The sequence below is a fragment of the Cebidichthys violaceus genome, unplaced genomic scaffold, assembly GCF_023349555.1.
Source record: "Cebidichthys violaceus isolate CVI_PGR_0920_01 unplaced genomic scaffold, fCebVio1.0.p SCAF_14, whole genome shotgun sequence".
Taxonomy (NCBI): domain Eukaryota; kingdom Metazoa; phylum Chordata; class Actinopteri; order Perciformes; family Stichaeidae; genus Cebidichthys; species Cebidichthys violaceus.
Genome location: NW_027176307.1, coordinates 16,262,024 through 16,278,052, shown reverse-complemented (window position 1 = coordinate 16,278,052; position 16,029 = coordinate 16,262,024). Strand labels below are relative to the sequence as shown.

Here is a 16,029-nt window from a genome sequence, read left to right as displayed (position 1 = left end):
AGGAGAAGAAGAAGGAGAAGGAGGAGGAAGAGGAGGAGAAGAAGGAGGAGAAGAAAAAGATTTCGATTTTTAAATTCCTGTTATTGATCCAGAACAGATCACTGTCACGTCATCAATTCAAATAAACAAGAAATAAAACAACTCCTCCAACCACAGAAACATACGTATCAAACATGAAACTCATCTTTTTACTTCAGTCATCAGTCAAAGTTGAACTTTCAACCTGAACTAAAGATCAAAAAGTACAACAGACTCAAGAAAAGTCTTAGATTTCATCTGTCCAATAGTTTACAATCCGTTAGACCGGATCGTCCCCTGAAGGCACCGCGGTTCATCGGTTCCATCAGCAGACTTCTTCTTCTTTAACGTCGTCCAGCAAGACCGGGTCCGCGTCCGATCCGTAGTCCGGTTCCCCGTCTTGTGGACGACCCCCAGAAGCTGAGCTGGATGGAGCGAAGCGGCTTCCAGAGCTTCTTCTGACTCCAGCCTGCAGCTGTTTAAAGCGACGCTCACACCTCCATGAGGAGACGCTGCCCAGAGCATCTCAGTGGCTTTGACTTCAGTGGAGACTTCAGGTACTGAGGCCCGGTTCTGTCCATCTCTAACCCAGGAGAAGAAGAAGGAGACGGAGAAGAAGAAGGAGAAGGAGAAGGAGAAGAAGTAGAAGGAGGAGAAGAAGAAGAAGAAGAAGAAGAAGAAGAAGAAGAAGGAGAAGAAGAAGGAGAAGAAGAAGAAGAAGAAAACATATTTCATAAAAGACAAACACACATCATCAAAAGGTTTTTATCAAACATCATTATTAAAGATAATCACAGTTTCTCCTTCAGGAAATGTACTTATGACTTCTGGTGACTTTTGATTACCAATGTTGATGCACTTATTGTAAGTCGCTTTGGATAAAAGCGTCTGCTAAATGACTGTAATGTAATGTAATGTAGGTGTCGCCACACCTGAGTGACGTCAGTGACACGGTCCTGTGAGGGGCGTGTCTGCTGTCTCTTCCTGTTTGTGAGCAGACACACCTGAGCAGAGACACCTGAGGACTCACTCTTCTCCTGTGAGCCTCTTCAGACCCGTGTTCTCCTCGCTATATTCACAAAATGCCTCCGTCCTCCTCCTCCTCCTCTTCCTCCCTCCTCCTCCTCCTCCTCCTCCTGCTCCCCGTTCTGCTCCTCACCGGAGCGGAGGATGACGCGGACTGCAGCGGAACGTTCCGCGCCGGGCAGGAGGACTTCGTGCTGGACGCGGAGGACGCGGTGAAGGAGGGAGCGGCTCTGCTGTCCACTGCGCATGTACGCTCGGTGGAAGCCTGCAGGAGTGCGTGCTGCGGGTCCCCGCGCTGCAACCTGGCGCTGCTGGAGCCGCGCACCACCGGAGCGGAAGCGGCAGAGCACCGCGTGTGCGTCCTGTTCGACTGCATCCACAGAAACCGCTTCGTGTGCAGGTTCGTGAACCAGCAGGGTTACCTGAGCTACATCAGAGAGTCCGTGTTCCAGATGTACCTGAGAGGACCGCAGGGCTCAGGTGAGTCCACAGCTGGATCAATACATTAATACTTAATATATCAGTATATTAATATACATATCAATATATTAATATATACATCAATATATTAATATATATATATATATATATATTAATATATATATCAATATATTAATATATATATCAATATATTTATATATATATATATATATATCAATGTATTAATATATATATATCAATATATTAATATATTGATATATATATTTATATATATATATTAATATATTGATATATATATTAATATATTAATACATTGATATATATATTCATATATTGATATATATATATATTAATACATTGATATATATATTAATATATTAATACATTAATATATATATTCATATATTGATATATATATATATATATTAATACATTGATATATATATTAATATATTGATATATATATATTAATATATTGATATATATATTAATATATTAATACATTGATATATATATTCATATATTGATATATATATATATTAATACATTGATATATATATATTAATATATTAATACATTAATATATATATTCATATATTGATATATATATATATATATTAATACATTGATATATATATTAATATATTGATATATATATATTAATACATTGATATATATATTCATATATTGATATATATATATTAATACATTGATATATATATTCATATATTGATATATATATATTAATACATTGATATATATATTCATATATTGATATATATATATATATATTAATACATTGATATATATATATATATTAATATATTGATATATATATATATTAATATATATATCAATGTATTAATATATTAATATATATCTCAATGTATTAATATATTAATATATATATCAATGTATTAATATATATATATCAATGTATTAATATATATATATATCAATATATGAATATATATATCAGTATATTAATATATATATAATATATATTGTATACTATATATATATATATAGTATACAGTATATATTTTATAAAAAAAAAATTTCACAGAATTGTCCTGCAGTTTTAAATTCAGTTAATTCAGGTGTGAAGTGATTATATTATATGATATGATATATGATATATTATATATTATATTATATTATATATTATATTATATGATATTATATTATATGATATATGATGTATTATATTATATGATATTATATTATATTATATTATATGATATGATATTATATACATTACACTTTTCTGTTTTTGGAGAACGTTATGTGAAATAACTTCTGACTCTTCGTTGTCTTTCCTCGTCTCTCTCCTGTGTGTGTAAATCACACTTGAATGTTTATCAGAATACTCACGTTTGATTGGCTGAGCAGCATCACGTGATGTGATTTACAATACGTGATTGGTCGGTGTGTTTCCTGCACCGATGAACAAGTACCGTAAAGACTGGAAAAGCTGCGCAGGTTAAAATAGAAGCACTCCGTCAAAATGTAATAATTCTCATTTATCTCTCGGTTGGAGGTCCAGGGTCCTATCAGTGACTGCTGGTTTAGAGTTTAGATGATGAACTTTCTGTAAAAGAGGATCATTGTTTCTCTTTATTAACATTTTGCTCTGTGACATCACTATGTGTCTCCAAGGTGACGAAGCTCTGCCTATCGCCATAGCGCCCCGTGATGTCATCATTCAGCCCGGCGAGGCGGTGACTCTCGGGGCCCTCCAGAGCCTGGCACTGGGCGACGCCCACATCACCAAGTACCACTGGACCCTGCAGAGCGGAGACGGCAACGTCACCATGGAGGTAAGGTTTAAATAAAGTTCTGTTTGAATGTGTCTCTACAGATACCGTTTAAATAAAGTTCTGTTTGAATGTTGTTCTACAGATAAAGTTTAAATAAATTTGTGTTTGAATGGTTCTACAGGACACAGAGCTACCTGACCAGGTGAGACTCTCTCACCTGCAGCCCGGCTCTTACGTCCTCCAGCTGATCGTCACCGACTCCAACGAGCAGCGATCTCGTCCTGCTAACGTCAGCGTCCTCGTTCTCGGGCCCCAGAGCTCCAGCTGTGAGTGCTCATGGGAAATGTAGTCCGTTCTGCTGCTGGTCTTTTACTGCTCTATTGACAGATTATTAATACATTGATCAGTTAAACTGCTTTATGAATAGATTATTAATACATTGATCAGTTATTAAAGCACTACTTTAGTCCTGTGAGTGTTCACATGTTCAGGTGAATCAGTGTTTGTGGTTTCACACTAACGGTCCACACCTTAACGCCAACTGGCAAACTGGTCCGACTGGAATACCTGCCACACACACACACACACACACACACACACACACACACACACACACACACACACACACACACAGAAACTCAACTTGCTCTGTGAGGCTTTTGTCATTCGTCTTGACTTTCGTTTGATCAGATCTCCGTTGAGACGAGTCACATCACTGATTGGCCGATGTATCGGAGTATTGATCTCTGATCAGTTTCTGGTTGAACAAGCTGTCAATCAATCGGTTTACAGTCAACAGCTAGTTGGAGCTGATCTGACTGTTGCTCCAGTTTCAGGTCGTAAAACTGTTGAGCAACATGTGACACACTGTAAATACACACACACACACACACACACACACACACACACACACACACACACACACACACACCCTGTGCTGTGGGTTATTGGTTTATTTCATCATACATATAAATATCAGAGTCAGTCGATCTGAGGAAAACTAATCTTTTTAAATTATTATTATTTATTATAATAATAATAATAACAATTAATTCGTTCAGGTTTTATTCTGTTTCCAGAGAATTTGCAGCTTTTTTTGTCTCATGTGAAAGTAAAACAATCAAAATGATGAAGTCATCGAAAAAATTATGTTTATCGATCAAACAATGAATCAAAGAGTTAATCCATGATTTATATTATTTACTTGTAATAGAATCGTGGCTGTTAACGTTGAGACTTGTCCTCTGTCTCCTCAGCGTTCTGTCTGTTAACGTTGAGACTTGTCCTCTGTCTCCTCAGCGTTCTGTCTGTTAACGTTGAGACTTGTCCTCTGTCTCCTCAGCGTTCTGTCTGTTAACGTTGAGACTTGTCCTCTGTCTCCTCAGCGTTCTGTTTGTTAACGTTGAGACTTGTCCTCTGTCTCCTCAGCGTTCTGTCTGTTAACGTTGAGACTTGTCCTCTGTCTCCTCAGCGTTCTGTCTGTTAACGTTGAGACTTGTCTTCTGTCTCCTCAGCGTTCTGTCTGTTAACGTAGAGACTTGTCCTCTGTCTCTGTCAGTGTTCTGTCTGTTAACGTTGAGACTTGTCCTCTGTCTCCTCAGCGTTCTGTCTGTTAACGTTGAGACTTGTCCTCTGTCTCCTCAACGTTCTGTCTGTTAACGTTGAGACTTGTCCTCTGTCTCCTCAGCGTTCTGTCTGTTAACGTTGAGACTTGTCCTCTGTCTCCTCAGCGTTCTGTCTGTTAACGTTGAGACTTGTCCTCTGTCTCCTCAACGTTCTGTCTGTTAACGTTGAGACTTGTCCTCTGTCTCCTCAGCGTTCTGTCTGTTAACGTTGAGACTTGTCCTCTGTCTCCTCAGCGTTCTGTCTGTTAACGTTGAGACTTGTCTTCTGTCTCCTCAGCGTTCTGTCTGTTAACGTTGAGACTTGTCCTCTGTCTCCTCAGCGTTCTGTCTGTTAACGTTGAGACTTGTCTTCTGTCTCCTCAGCGTTCTGTCTGTTAACGTTGAGACTTGTCCTCTGTCTCCTCAGCGTTCTGTCTGTTAACGTTGAGACTTGTCCTCTGTCTCCTCAGCGTTCTGTCTGTTAACGTTGAGACTTGTCCTCTGTCTCCTCAGCGTTCTGTCTGTTAACGTTGAGACTTGTCCTCTGTCTCCTCAGCGTTCTGTCTGTTAACGTTGAGACTTGTCTTCTGTCTCCTCAGCGTTCTGTCTGTTAACGTTGAGACTTGTCCTCTGTCTCCTCAGCGTTCTGTCTGTTAACGTTGAGACTTGTCCTCTGTCTCCTCAGCGTTCTGTCTGTTAACGTTGAGACTTGTCCTCTGTCTCCTCAGTGTTCTGTCTGTCTCCGATGAAGGTTGGTCCGTGTCGTGCTTCGTTTCGTCGCTGGCATTACGACGCTGTGACAGGCGTCTGTGACCACTTCCTGTTTGGAGGGTGTAAATCCAACAGTAATAACTTCCTGTCCAAAGACGAGTGTTTGACCGCCTGCAGAGGAGTTACAGGTACACATAGTACACATAGTACGCACAGTATACATAGTACACATGGTACACACAGCAGTTGTAATACTACTTTAAATACTACTCATGTGTTTTCATCACAGCGTCTTCAGAGAGGAGCATCACTCCGCCCAACGCTGGTCAGTCCCACAATGCACCTCTTCATATCAGCTCTGCACCACGATGAGGATGTAAACGTTAAACGTGTGTGTGTGTCTGTCTGTCTGTCTGTCTGTCTGTCTGTGTGTGTGTATGTGTCTGTCTGTGTGTCTGTCTGTGTGTCTGTCTGTCTGTCTGTCTGTCTGTCTGTGTGTGTGTGTGTGTGTGTGTGTGTGTGTGTGTGTGTGTGTGTCTGTGTGTGTGTGTGTGTGTGTCTGTGTGTCTGTGTGTGTCTGTCTGTGTGTGTGTGTGTGTGTGTGTCCTCAGAGGTGTGTGGTGCTGCATGTCGTGCTGATCAGCTGATCTGTGGCGACTGTTGTCTGGACAGAAGTCTGGAGTGTGACGGTGTGAAGCAGTGCAGCAACGGGTCAGACGAGGAGCACTGCAGCAAATGTAACACACACACACACACACACACACACACACACACTCAATGTCCTCACAAAGATACACATTCAGTGATCTTCTTCCTCAGTGAACCGGACCTTGAACCGTCTGCTGAACATCGATGTGAACCAGAGGAAAGGTGAGTCTTCATCCCTGAGCACCTACTAGCTCTCACTGCTAACAGGCTACATGCTAACCCCCCCCCTCCAGCCCGGTGTGCAGAGCCCCCCCTCACCGGTCCGTGTCGGGCCAGCTTCACTCGCTGGTACTACGACCCTCTGAACAGGAAGTGCTCCCGCTTCACCTTCGGAGGATGTGACGGAAACAACAACAACTTTGAGAAGGAAGACAAGTGCAGCGAGACCTGCAAAGGAGTGACAGGTACTAAGTACATGTATGTGTGTATATATATATATATATATATATATATATATATATATACTGTCCATATACTTCCATGTAGTACAATAAAGTTCACTTCAAATATGTAACATAAAGTACTACGTTGCGTACTTTTTGATTCAGAGCAGTTTGAGAAAACGTACTGTTTTATTTGACACTCTTACTTCCTCTGTGTCCTTGTCTCCTTGTCTCCCTGTGTCCTTGTCTCTCTGTCTCCTTGTCTCCTTGTGTCCTTGTGTCTCCACAGAGCATGACGTGTTCTTCAGAGCGTTGTTTGAACGTCATGAGTTGGAGGACGAAAGTGACTCAGGTGAGAACTTTGACTTCAGTCTGAAACTACAAACATGGCGGACAGTGTATTAGTACACAGTGAGAGTCACGTTGTAGTATTGGTGTATACGTTGGTGTATTAGTACACAGTGAGAGTCACGTTGTAGTATTGGTGTATACGTTGGTATATTAGTACACAGTGAGAGTCACGTTGTAGTATTGGTGTATACGTTGGTGTATTAGTACACAGTGAGAGTCACGTTGTAGTACTGGTGTATACGTTGGTGTATTAGTACACAGTGAGAGTCACGTTGTAGTATTGGTGTATACGTTGGTGTATTAGTACACAGTGTGCTCCCTCCTTAGGAAACATCGCCCTGGCCGTGTGTCTGTCGGTGGCCATCTTGGCTCTGTTGGCCGTCCTCACCTACTGCTTCCTGAAGTCCAGGAAGGAGCGCTCCCATAGGCCGGTGGCCACAGGCCCCGCCCACGTGGCGCTGTCGGAGCAGGACACGCTGGTTTACAACAGCACCACCAAACCTGTGTGAGGACTGGACTCTCATTGATGACGTCATCGTGATCCATCAGCTGTTCGCTTCTACTTCCTGTGTGTGTGTGTGTGTGTGTGTGTCGGGTTCTCTTTGATCTATTTATGAATATTATGTGTCGGGTCTCAGGTTCAGAATGTAAATATCTTTATTATGTTTTTAAACCTTTCACGTGTTATTATGAATAAACAAATTCCTAAATACATAAAGAGTATTTCACATGTTATTATGAATACATAAATACATATAATAAAGAGTATTTGGACACAAGCTCCGACTTGTTTCAGAGGACAAACGTCAAAAAGATCTGATATTAATATTAATAATTAAATATGTATTATTTGTTCTGTTTATATTGTAACATTTAACGTCATAACAATAAAAACCAAGTTGACGGAGGCCTCCTCCTCCTCCTCTTCCCCCCTCCTCCTCCTCCTCCTCCTCCTCCTCCTCCTCTTCTTTTATTGTCTAACAGGATCTAACTTGTCTCGTGTTCAGACGTGTTTGTTTTTCTTCTTCTTTCCAAATGAAATAAACTTTATTGACAAAACTAAATTCAAACAACAAATTACAAAAAATACAACTAAAGTATCCCAAAACACAAAGTACATGTAGTACTTTTTACTGTACTACATCTGAGAGGTACATGTTGTACTTTAAGTATATTTTGATGCCAATACCTTTGTACTTTAACTTGAAACAGAGTATTTGTACACTGTGTCATAAGTACTTTTACTGCAGTATGTGAGTACAGGTGAGAGTACCTCTCAGGTGTTCTTGGAGAACCCTCTGCTGGTTCTCAGAGGAACCGTGTTTGAAATGAGGCGCATGCGCAGAGTGTCGGAGCGTTGAGTGAGTTGCAGAGGAGCAGAAGCTGAAGAAGTTTTAAGTTGAAGCAGAACGAGGTGAGTTCATGTTTCATTCACAGCTCCAGCTTCTACTGGGCCTGTTCTGATGTACTGGACCTGTTCTGATGTAGAACACGGAAGTGATTGTTCCGTTTAGACTGATGTTCACAAATCTTCACTTCTAAAGATCACGCGCTTGTCTGAAGAAGACGTTCTTCTTATGACACGGACTGTTCGTCACCATGAATGAGATTGAATCGATCTTTAATTCGGCGTTGATATGATAACAGAACCAACAACAGAACTTTTACTTTTTCGTGTATTTAAACTTTAACTGATCCGCTCGCGACCAAAAACACGCCCTACGAGCGCGAGAGAGCCAGCTGAGGAACACGGAACCAGCCCGCACTCCTCTGAGGTTCCACCACGTACACAGCAGAACGGTGGAACACATAGAACCGAACAGAACCCGGGATCACACCGAGTCACACGAGCTACTGTGACCTGTTGGTGTGTGTGTGTGGACCGTTCATGAAAACCAACAGAACTTCAACTAAACATGTATTAATGTAAAGGCTTCATGTGAAACTTCATTATTACTGTGTGTGTGTGTGTGTGTGTGTGTGTGTGTGTGTGTGTGTGTGTGTGTGTGGTTGTTTATATCTGTGTGTGTGTGTGTGTGTGTGTGTGTGTGTGTGTGTGTGTGTGTGTGTGTGGTTGTTTATATTTGTGTGTGTGTGTGTGTGTGTGGTTGTTTATGATGTGTGTGTGTGTGTGTGTGTGTGTGTGTGTGTGTTGTACTGCAGCAGGTTCAACAATAAAACAAAACAGGAAGATAATAAAACAAGTTTTATAAAAAGTATTAATAATACATTTTATTTACATCAAACTCATCGTGTATATAAAAGCTATCTATATACACGATGAGTTTGATGTAAATAAAATGTATTATTAATACTTTTTATAAAACTTGTTTTATTATCTTCCTGTTTTGTTTTATTGTTGAACCTGCTGCACACACACTAAAAACATAAGAACACAATAATGGTCACACACTAAAAGCAGTTCTGTAAAGGTGGGTTTTGATCTGAACATGGAGGTCAGTGCAGTCTCAGATGTGTTTGGAGAGAGTTCCAGAGGGAGAAGACTCTGTCCATGTCTGCTGCTTGGTCCTGAGTGGAAGAGACAGGAGGTGAATAGTATCTTTAAAAACAACAATAAGCAAACAATCTAAGACCAAAAGAGGAACACACTAAGAGACGTTAGTGAGACCTTAGTGAGACGTTGGTGAGACCTTAGTGAGACAGACACTAGTGAGACGTTAGTGAGACCTTAGTGAGACGTTAGTGAGACCTTAGTGAGACGTTGGTGAGATGTTGGTGAGACCTTAGTGAGACGCTAGTGAGACCTTAGTGAGATGTTGGTGAGACCTTAGTGAGACCTTAGTGAGACGTTAGTGAGACCTTAGTGAGTCTTTGGTGAGACCTTAGTGAGTCTTTGGTGAGACCTTAGTGAGACCTTAGTGAGACGTTGGTGAGACCATGGTGAGACGTTAGTGAGATGTTGGTGAGACGTTGGTGAGACCTTAGTGAGACGTCAGTGAGACCTGAGTGAGGCGTTGGTGAGACGTTGGTGAGACCTTAGTGAGACGTTGGTGAGATGTTGGTGAGACGTTGGTGAGACCTTAGTGAGACGTCAGTGAGACCTTAGTGAGGAGGTAGTGAGACGTTAGTGAGACGTTAGTGAGACCTTAGTGAGACCTGAGTGAGGCATTAGTGAGACGTCAGTGAGACCTTAGGGAGACCTTAGTGAGACGTCAGTGAGACCTTAGTGAGACCTTAGTGAGACGTCAGTGAGACCTTAGTGAGACGTCAGTGAGACCTTAGTGAGACCTGAGTGAGACCTTAGTGAGACCTGAGTGAGATCTGAGTGAGACCTTAGTGAGACCTTAGTGAGACCTGAGTGAGGCATTAGTGAGACGTCAGTGAGACCTTAGGGAGACCTTAGTGAGACGTCAGTGAGACCTTAGTGAGACGTCAGTGAGACCTTAGTGAGACGTCAGTGAGACCTTAGTGAGACCTTAGTGAGACCTGAGTGAGATCTGAGTGAGACCTTAGTGAGACCTTAGTGAGACGTCAGTGAGACCTTAGTGAGACCTTAGTGAGACGTCAGTGAGACCTTAGTGAGACGTCAGTGAGACCTGAGTGAGACCTGAGTGAGACCTGAGTGAGACCTTAGGCGTCAGAGTGTTTGAGAGAGATAAACATCACTTCCTGTTGTCTCTTACAGACGGTCTTTCTGGTTCTTCAGTTTTCACAGGTTTGTTTTTGTTTTGCCTTCATCATCCGTGAGACAGCTGACTGTAAAGAACACACACACAGACACGCACACATACAGACACACTCACAGGAGGAAGATCAGCTGTTGTATTCCTCTTAATATTAAACTGTTAGAGAAGTTTAAAAGATGAACTTCATCACTTCCTGTTTCGTTGTTCTTCATCACGTCTGACATCATGCTGCTGATCTCTGGTCAGTTATGATCCTCACATATTTCATCTACGTGTGTGCGTGTGTGTGTGTGTGTGTGTGTGTGTGTGTGTGTGTGTGTGTCTCTGTGTGTGTGTGTGTGTCTCTGTGTGTGTGTGTGTGTGTGTGTGTGTGTGTGTGTGTGTGTGTGTGTGTGTGTGTGTGTGTGTGTGTGTCTCGGTGCTTTAAATTAAAGGTCATCAGACGGTGATGCGTTCAGGGACACATTCAGCTCAGACCCAAAGATTTACCGTTAAACCTGCAGTCAATGATTGCCTCACAGGACAAACCACACACACACACACACACACACACACACACACACACACACACACACACACACACACACACACACACACACACACACAGAGTGAGGACGATGAAGAGTAACAGATCTTCATCTTCATCAGTGTGTTCCTGTCTAGGCTCCTGTGTGATGCCTGAAGGATCTCACAGCTCCTCCTATGACGCCTCGATGGACGAAGGTAAGAAACTCTTCTTCTTCATCTGGTCGTCGTTGTAACGGTGAACTAGTGCAGTCAGGTTAATACCACAGAAGAAGAAGATCATGCGATGAGTTGCTGATGAACTTTCAGTCGATCAATTGAAAGTAAAATTTCTGACGGTTTCTCTGACTCTGAGGAAGATCATGAGATGTGAGTGAAAGCTCCAGAACACGCAGCTCACAGAGTCGCTGTGTTACTACGGTGCGAGAGTGAACGTCCTAGTGCAGCTAACGGAGCTAACGGAGCTAACGGGGCTAACGGTGATAGCAGCGCTAACGGTGTTTACCTGAGAGGGAACCGGAGGGTTCATAATTGATTTAACAAAAGTTGGGAAAAAAATATTTTATTTTATACTAGTTAAACTATTTAGTTGTAACTCATAAACCAACCGACAGTCTTGGTCCAGTCCTCTGTCTGTCTGTCTGTCTGTCACAGATCAGTCCTTGTTGTTGGTGGAGGGAACCGGCAGCTCTCACATCAATAACACCAGAAACACAGAGGACAATAGCCGTCTGTCTGTCTGTCTGAGTCGTCTCTCTGTCTGTCTCTCTGAGTCGTCTCTCTGTCTGTCTGTCTCTCTGTCTCTCTGAGTCGTCTGTTTATAAAACAGACAACATTTTCCAAAGAACTACTTTAGTGTAAAACAATCTTTATTGATCTTAATATTTGTCGATTGATTGTTGGACTCAGTTGTACTTCACAGAGAGTTGGTTCCTGAGGAAGACCATGTGATCTGTCTGAAAGCTCCAGAAGAGCTACTGGCTGGTCTCTGTCAGCTTCTGGTCTAGTTTATCAACATCTGTGAATGGACTCTGGTTCTGATCCAGTACTTGTTGAGTTCAGTTTGTAGTCTCTTAATTAAATCTGCACCGTCAGCTGATCTGAACATTTAAATTCTAAAAACATCAGAAAATAGTGAAAATAATTCATCATAAATCAGAACACGATGACGTCTTTAAAGTGTGAAGAAGAGCGAAATAGACGGAGATGGTAGTTCAGGAGAAGACTCAGCACGGACTCTAGCGGACTCTAGCAGACTCTAACGGACACTAACAGACTCTAGCGGACTCTAACGGACTCTAGCGGACACTAACAGACTCTAGCGGACTCTAGCGGACACTAACAGACTCTAGCGGACTCTAGCGGACACTAACAGACTCTAGCGGACTCTAACGGACGCTAACAGACTCTAATGGACTCTAACGGACACTAACAGACTTTAACAGACTCTAGCGGACTCTAACGGACTCTAGCGGACACTAACGGACACTAACAGAATCTAGCGGACGCTAACGGACTCTAGCGGACTCTAGCGGACTCTAACGGACACTAACAGACTCTAGCGGACTCTAACAGACACTAACAGAATCTAGCGGACGCTAACAGACTCTAGCGGACTCTAGCGGACACTAACAGACTCTAGCGGACTCTAACGGACACTAACAGACTCTAACAGACTCTAGCGGACTCTAACGGACACTAACAGAATCTAGCGGACACTAACGGACTCTAGCGGACACTAACAGACTCTAGCGGACACTAACGGACACTAACAGAATCTAGCGGACGCTAACGGACTCTAGCGGACACTAACAGACTCTAGCGGACTCTAGCGGACACTGACAGACTCTAGCGGACTCTTAACGGACACTAACAGACTCTAACAGACTCTAGCGGACTCTAACGGACGCTAACAGACTCTAACGGACGCTAACAGACTCTAACAGACTCTAGTGGACTCTAACGGACACTAACAGACTTTAACAGACTCTAGCGGACTCTAACGGACTCTAGCGGACACTAACGGACACTAACGGACACTAACAGAATCTAGCGGACGCTAACGGACTCTAGCAGACACTAACAGACTCTAGCGGACTCTAACGGACACTAACAGACTCTAACAGACTCTAGCGGACTCTAACGGACTCTAGCAGACACTAACGGACACTAACAGAATCTAACATACTCTAGCGGACTCTGACGGACTCTAGTGGACACTAACGGACACTAACAGACTCTAGCGGACTCTAACAGACACTAACAGAATCTAGCGGACGCTAACAGACTCTAGCGGACTCTAGCGGACACTAACAGACTCTAGCGGACTCTAACGGACACTAACAGACTCTAACAGACTCTAGCGGACTCTAACGGACACTAACAGAATCTAGCGGACACTAACGGACTCTAGCGGACACTAACAGACTCTAGCGGACTCTAACAGACACTAACAGAATCTAGCGGACGCTAACAGACTCTAGCGGACTCTAGCGGACACTAACAGACTCTAGCGGACTCTAACGGACACTAACAGACTCTAACAGACTCTAGCGGACTCTAACGGACACTAACAGAATCTAGCGGACACTAACGGACTCTAGCGGACACTAACAGACTCTAGCGGACACTAACGGACACTAACAGAATCTAGCGGACGCTAACGGACTCTAGCGGACACTAACAGACTCTAGCGGACACTGACAGACTCTAGCGGACTCTTAACGGACACTAACAGACTCTAACAGACTCTAGCGGACTCTAACGGACGCTAACAGACTCTAACAGACTCTAGTGGACTCTAACGGACACTAACAGACTTTAACAGACTCTAGCGGACTCTAACGGACTCTAGCGGACACTAACGGACACTAACGGACACTAACAGAATCTAGCGGACGCTAACGGACTCTAGCAGACACTAACAGACTCTAGCGGACTCTAGCGGCCACTAACAGACTCTAGCGGACTCTAACGGACACTAACAGACTCTAACAGACTCTAGCGGACTCTAACGGACTCTAGCAGACACTAACGGACACTAACAGAATCTAACATACTCTAGCGGACTCTGACGGACTCTAGTGGACACTAACGGACACTAACAGAATCTAGCGGACGCTAGCAGACTCTAGCGGACTCTAACAGACTCTAGCGGACTCTAACGGACTCTAGCGGACTTTAACGGACTCTAGCGGACTTTAACGGACTCTAGCGGACTTTAACGGACTCTAGCGGACTTTAACAGACTCTAGCGGACTCTAACGGACTCTAGCGGACTCTAACGGACACTAACAGACTCTAGTGGACTCTAACGGACGCTAACCGACTCTAACAGACTCTAGTGGACTCTAACCGACGCTAACAGACTCTAACAGACTCTAACAGACTCTAGTGGACTCTAGCGGACACTAACAGACTCTAGCGGACTCTAGCGGACACTAACGGACACTAACTGAATCTAGTAGACGCTAGCAGACTCTAGCGGACTCTGATGGACTCTAGTGGACTCCAACAGACACTAACAGAATCTAGCAGACACTAACAGACTCTAGCGGACCCTAGCGGACACTAACAGACTCTAGCGGACTCTAACGGACACTAACAGACTCTAACAGACTCTAGCGGACTCTAACGGACTCTAGCGGACACTAACGGACACTAACTGAATCTAGCAGACGCTAGCAGACTCTAGCGGACTCTGATGGACTCTAGCGGACACTAACGGACACTAACAGAATCTAGCGGACGCTAGCGGACTCTGATGGACTCTGACGGACTGTATCAGACTACATTTCCCATCAACCCTCACTGGAGAAGTAAAAGGTGGAGTCCACACATTTACATATTATCTTTCTATATTTAGTCTCTAATAACCGTCAAAAACTCTTATTCTCTGTGGAGTTTGATACATTATAAATGGATAAAGGATGTTTTTATTGATTATTGATTATTATTGGTTGTTACAGCCTTTAACTTTGGCATAAATATATTTATTGTTGTTGTTAAACTTTCAGTCTAACAGGAAGTGACTAATCAATCATTGATCATTGGTACGCAATAGGCTTCACTTATTATCCTCCAGATTATTATCATCAGATGAAGCATTGTGATGTCATCATAAAATACATTCAACGCTTCATTAGAAAACCTCAATAAAAGCTGTAAATGTAAAACAATTCAGTCCTGAGATCATGAGTCCAGTCCAGCAGGTGGCAGGTCTGCTCCTCACACTGAGGCTAATTGGATTAAGCCCCGCCCCCCTCCCCCCCATGCCAGAGCTGCAGGTAGATTGTCACAGACCTGGACACGCTCAGACCTGAACAGACCTGGACACGCTAAGAACTGAACACGCTCAGACCTGAACAGACCAGATGAGTCCTGGTTTCTATGGGATCCCCGTCTCTTTCTGTCTCAGTGCTCTGTTCAAGGTAGGCTGGGATTTTAGAGAGTGTGTGTGTGTGTGTGTGTGTGTGTGTGTGTGTGTGTGTGTGGTGAATAACAACCAATCCAAGAGCTCCATTCAGTGAGTTATGAACACACAGTAACAGTAAACAAAGTGTTCCTTAAATCTTGTTTTTTGTGAAGAGTCTGATTGGTGCTTCAACAGCTGATCCAGACGCTCTGGATGGAGACGTCTCCTTACCAACAGACCCTGAGGCTCATGGGTAGTGTAGTTTCTAGAGAGATCTAATTGACTTTAACTGTGTTGCATAAGAGAGGAGCAACGTGCTGTGGTGTGTACTGGTTCACGGTGGTGTGTACTGGTTCACGGTGGTGTGTACTGGGTCACGGTGGTGTGTACTGGTTCACGGTGGTGTGTACTGGTTCACGGTGATGTGTACTGGGTCACGGT

At 43.0% G+C, this 16,029-nt stretch overlaps 2 protein-coding genes and 1 long non-coding RNA gene across 3 annotated transcripts in view; 2 read left to right on the top strand and 1 right to left on the bottom strand.

Moving 5' to 3' along the window:
• Nucleotides 1–174: 174 nt before the first annotated feature.
• On the bottom strand, nucleotides 175–1,041 carry LOC137870872 (uncharacterized). Its single transcript, XR_011102759.1, has 2 exons — nucleotides 951–1,041; nucleotides 175–601 (listed from the first exon to the last, which is right to left on the bottom strand). It is a non-coding gene; the product is annotated as an uncharacterized lncRNA (long non-coding RNA).
• LOC137870871 (kunitz-type protease inhibitor 1-like) lies at nucleotides 1,018–7,833 on the top strand. Its single transcript, XM_068708321.1, has 10 exons — nucleotides 1,018–1,524; nucleotides 3,145–3,305; nucleotides 3,427–3,571; nucleotides 5,578–5,748; nucleotides 5,850–5,885; nucleotides 6,172–6,297; nucleotides 6,380–6,430; nucleotides 6,502–6,672; nucleotides 6,941–7,003; nucleotides 7,330–7,833. The coding sequence occupies exons 1-10, from the start codon at nucleotides 1,101–1,103 to the stop codon at nucleotides 7,509–7,511; spliced, it is 1,530 nt and encodes a 509-aa protein (XP_068564422.1). The 5' UTR covers nucleotides 1,018–1,100; the 3' UTR covers nucleotides 7,512–7,833.
• Nucleotides 7,834–8,357: 524 nt separating this feature from the next.
• The window catches only part of plekhg3 (pleckstrin homology and RhoGEF domain containing G3), a 28,883-nt gene continuing 21,211 nt past the window's right edge, over nucleotides 8,358–16,029 (top strand). Inside the window, exons 1-2 of the mRNA XM_068709168.1 lie at nucleotides 8,358–8,416; nucleotides 11,298–11,372. Coding sequence (XP_068565269.1) covers nucleotides 11,324–11,372 — 49 coding nt within the window. The 5' untranslated portion in view covers nucleotides 8,358–8,416; nucleotides 11,298–11,323. The remainder of the gene's footprint in view (nucleotides 8,417–11,297; nucleotides 11,373–16,029) is intronic.

Bases quoted from the DNA above. Each gene is read 5' to 3' on its own strand.
- LOC137870871 (XM_068708321.1), top strand. From the start codon at position 1,101: ATGCCTCCGTCCTCCTCCTCCTCCTCTTCCTCCCTCCTCCTCCTCCTC. The intron at 1,525-3,144 runs GTGAGTCCACAG...TGTGTCTCCAAG, and splicing joins GAGAGGACCGCAGGGCTCAG to GTGACGAAGCTCTGCCTATC. The intron at 3,572-5,577 runs GTGAGTGCTCAT...CTGTCTCCTCAG, and splicing joins CGGGCCCCAGAGCTCCAGCT to TGTTCTGTCTGTCTCCGATG.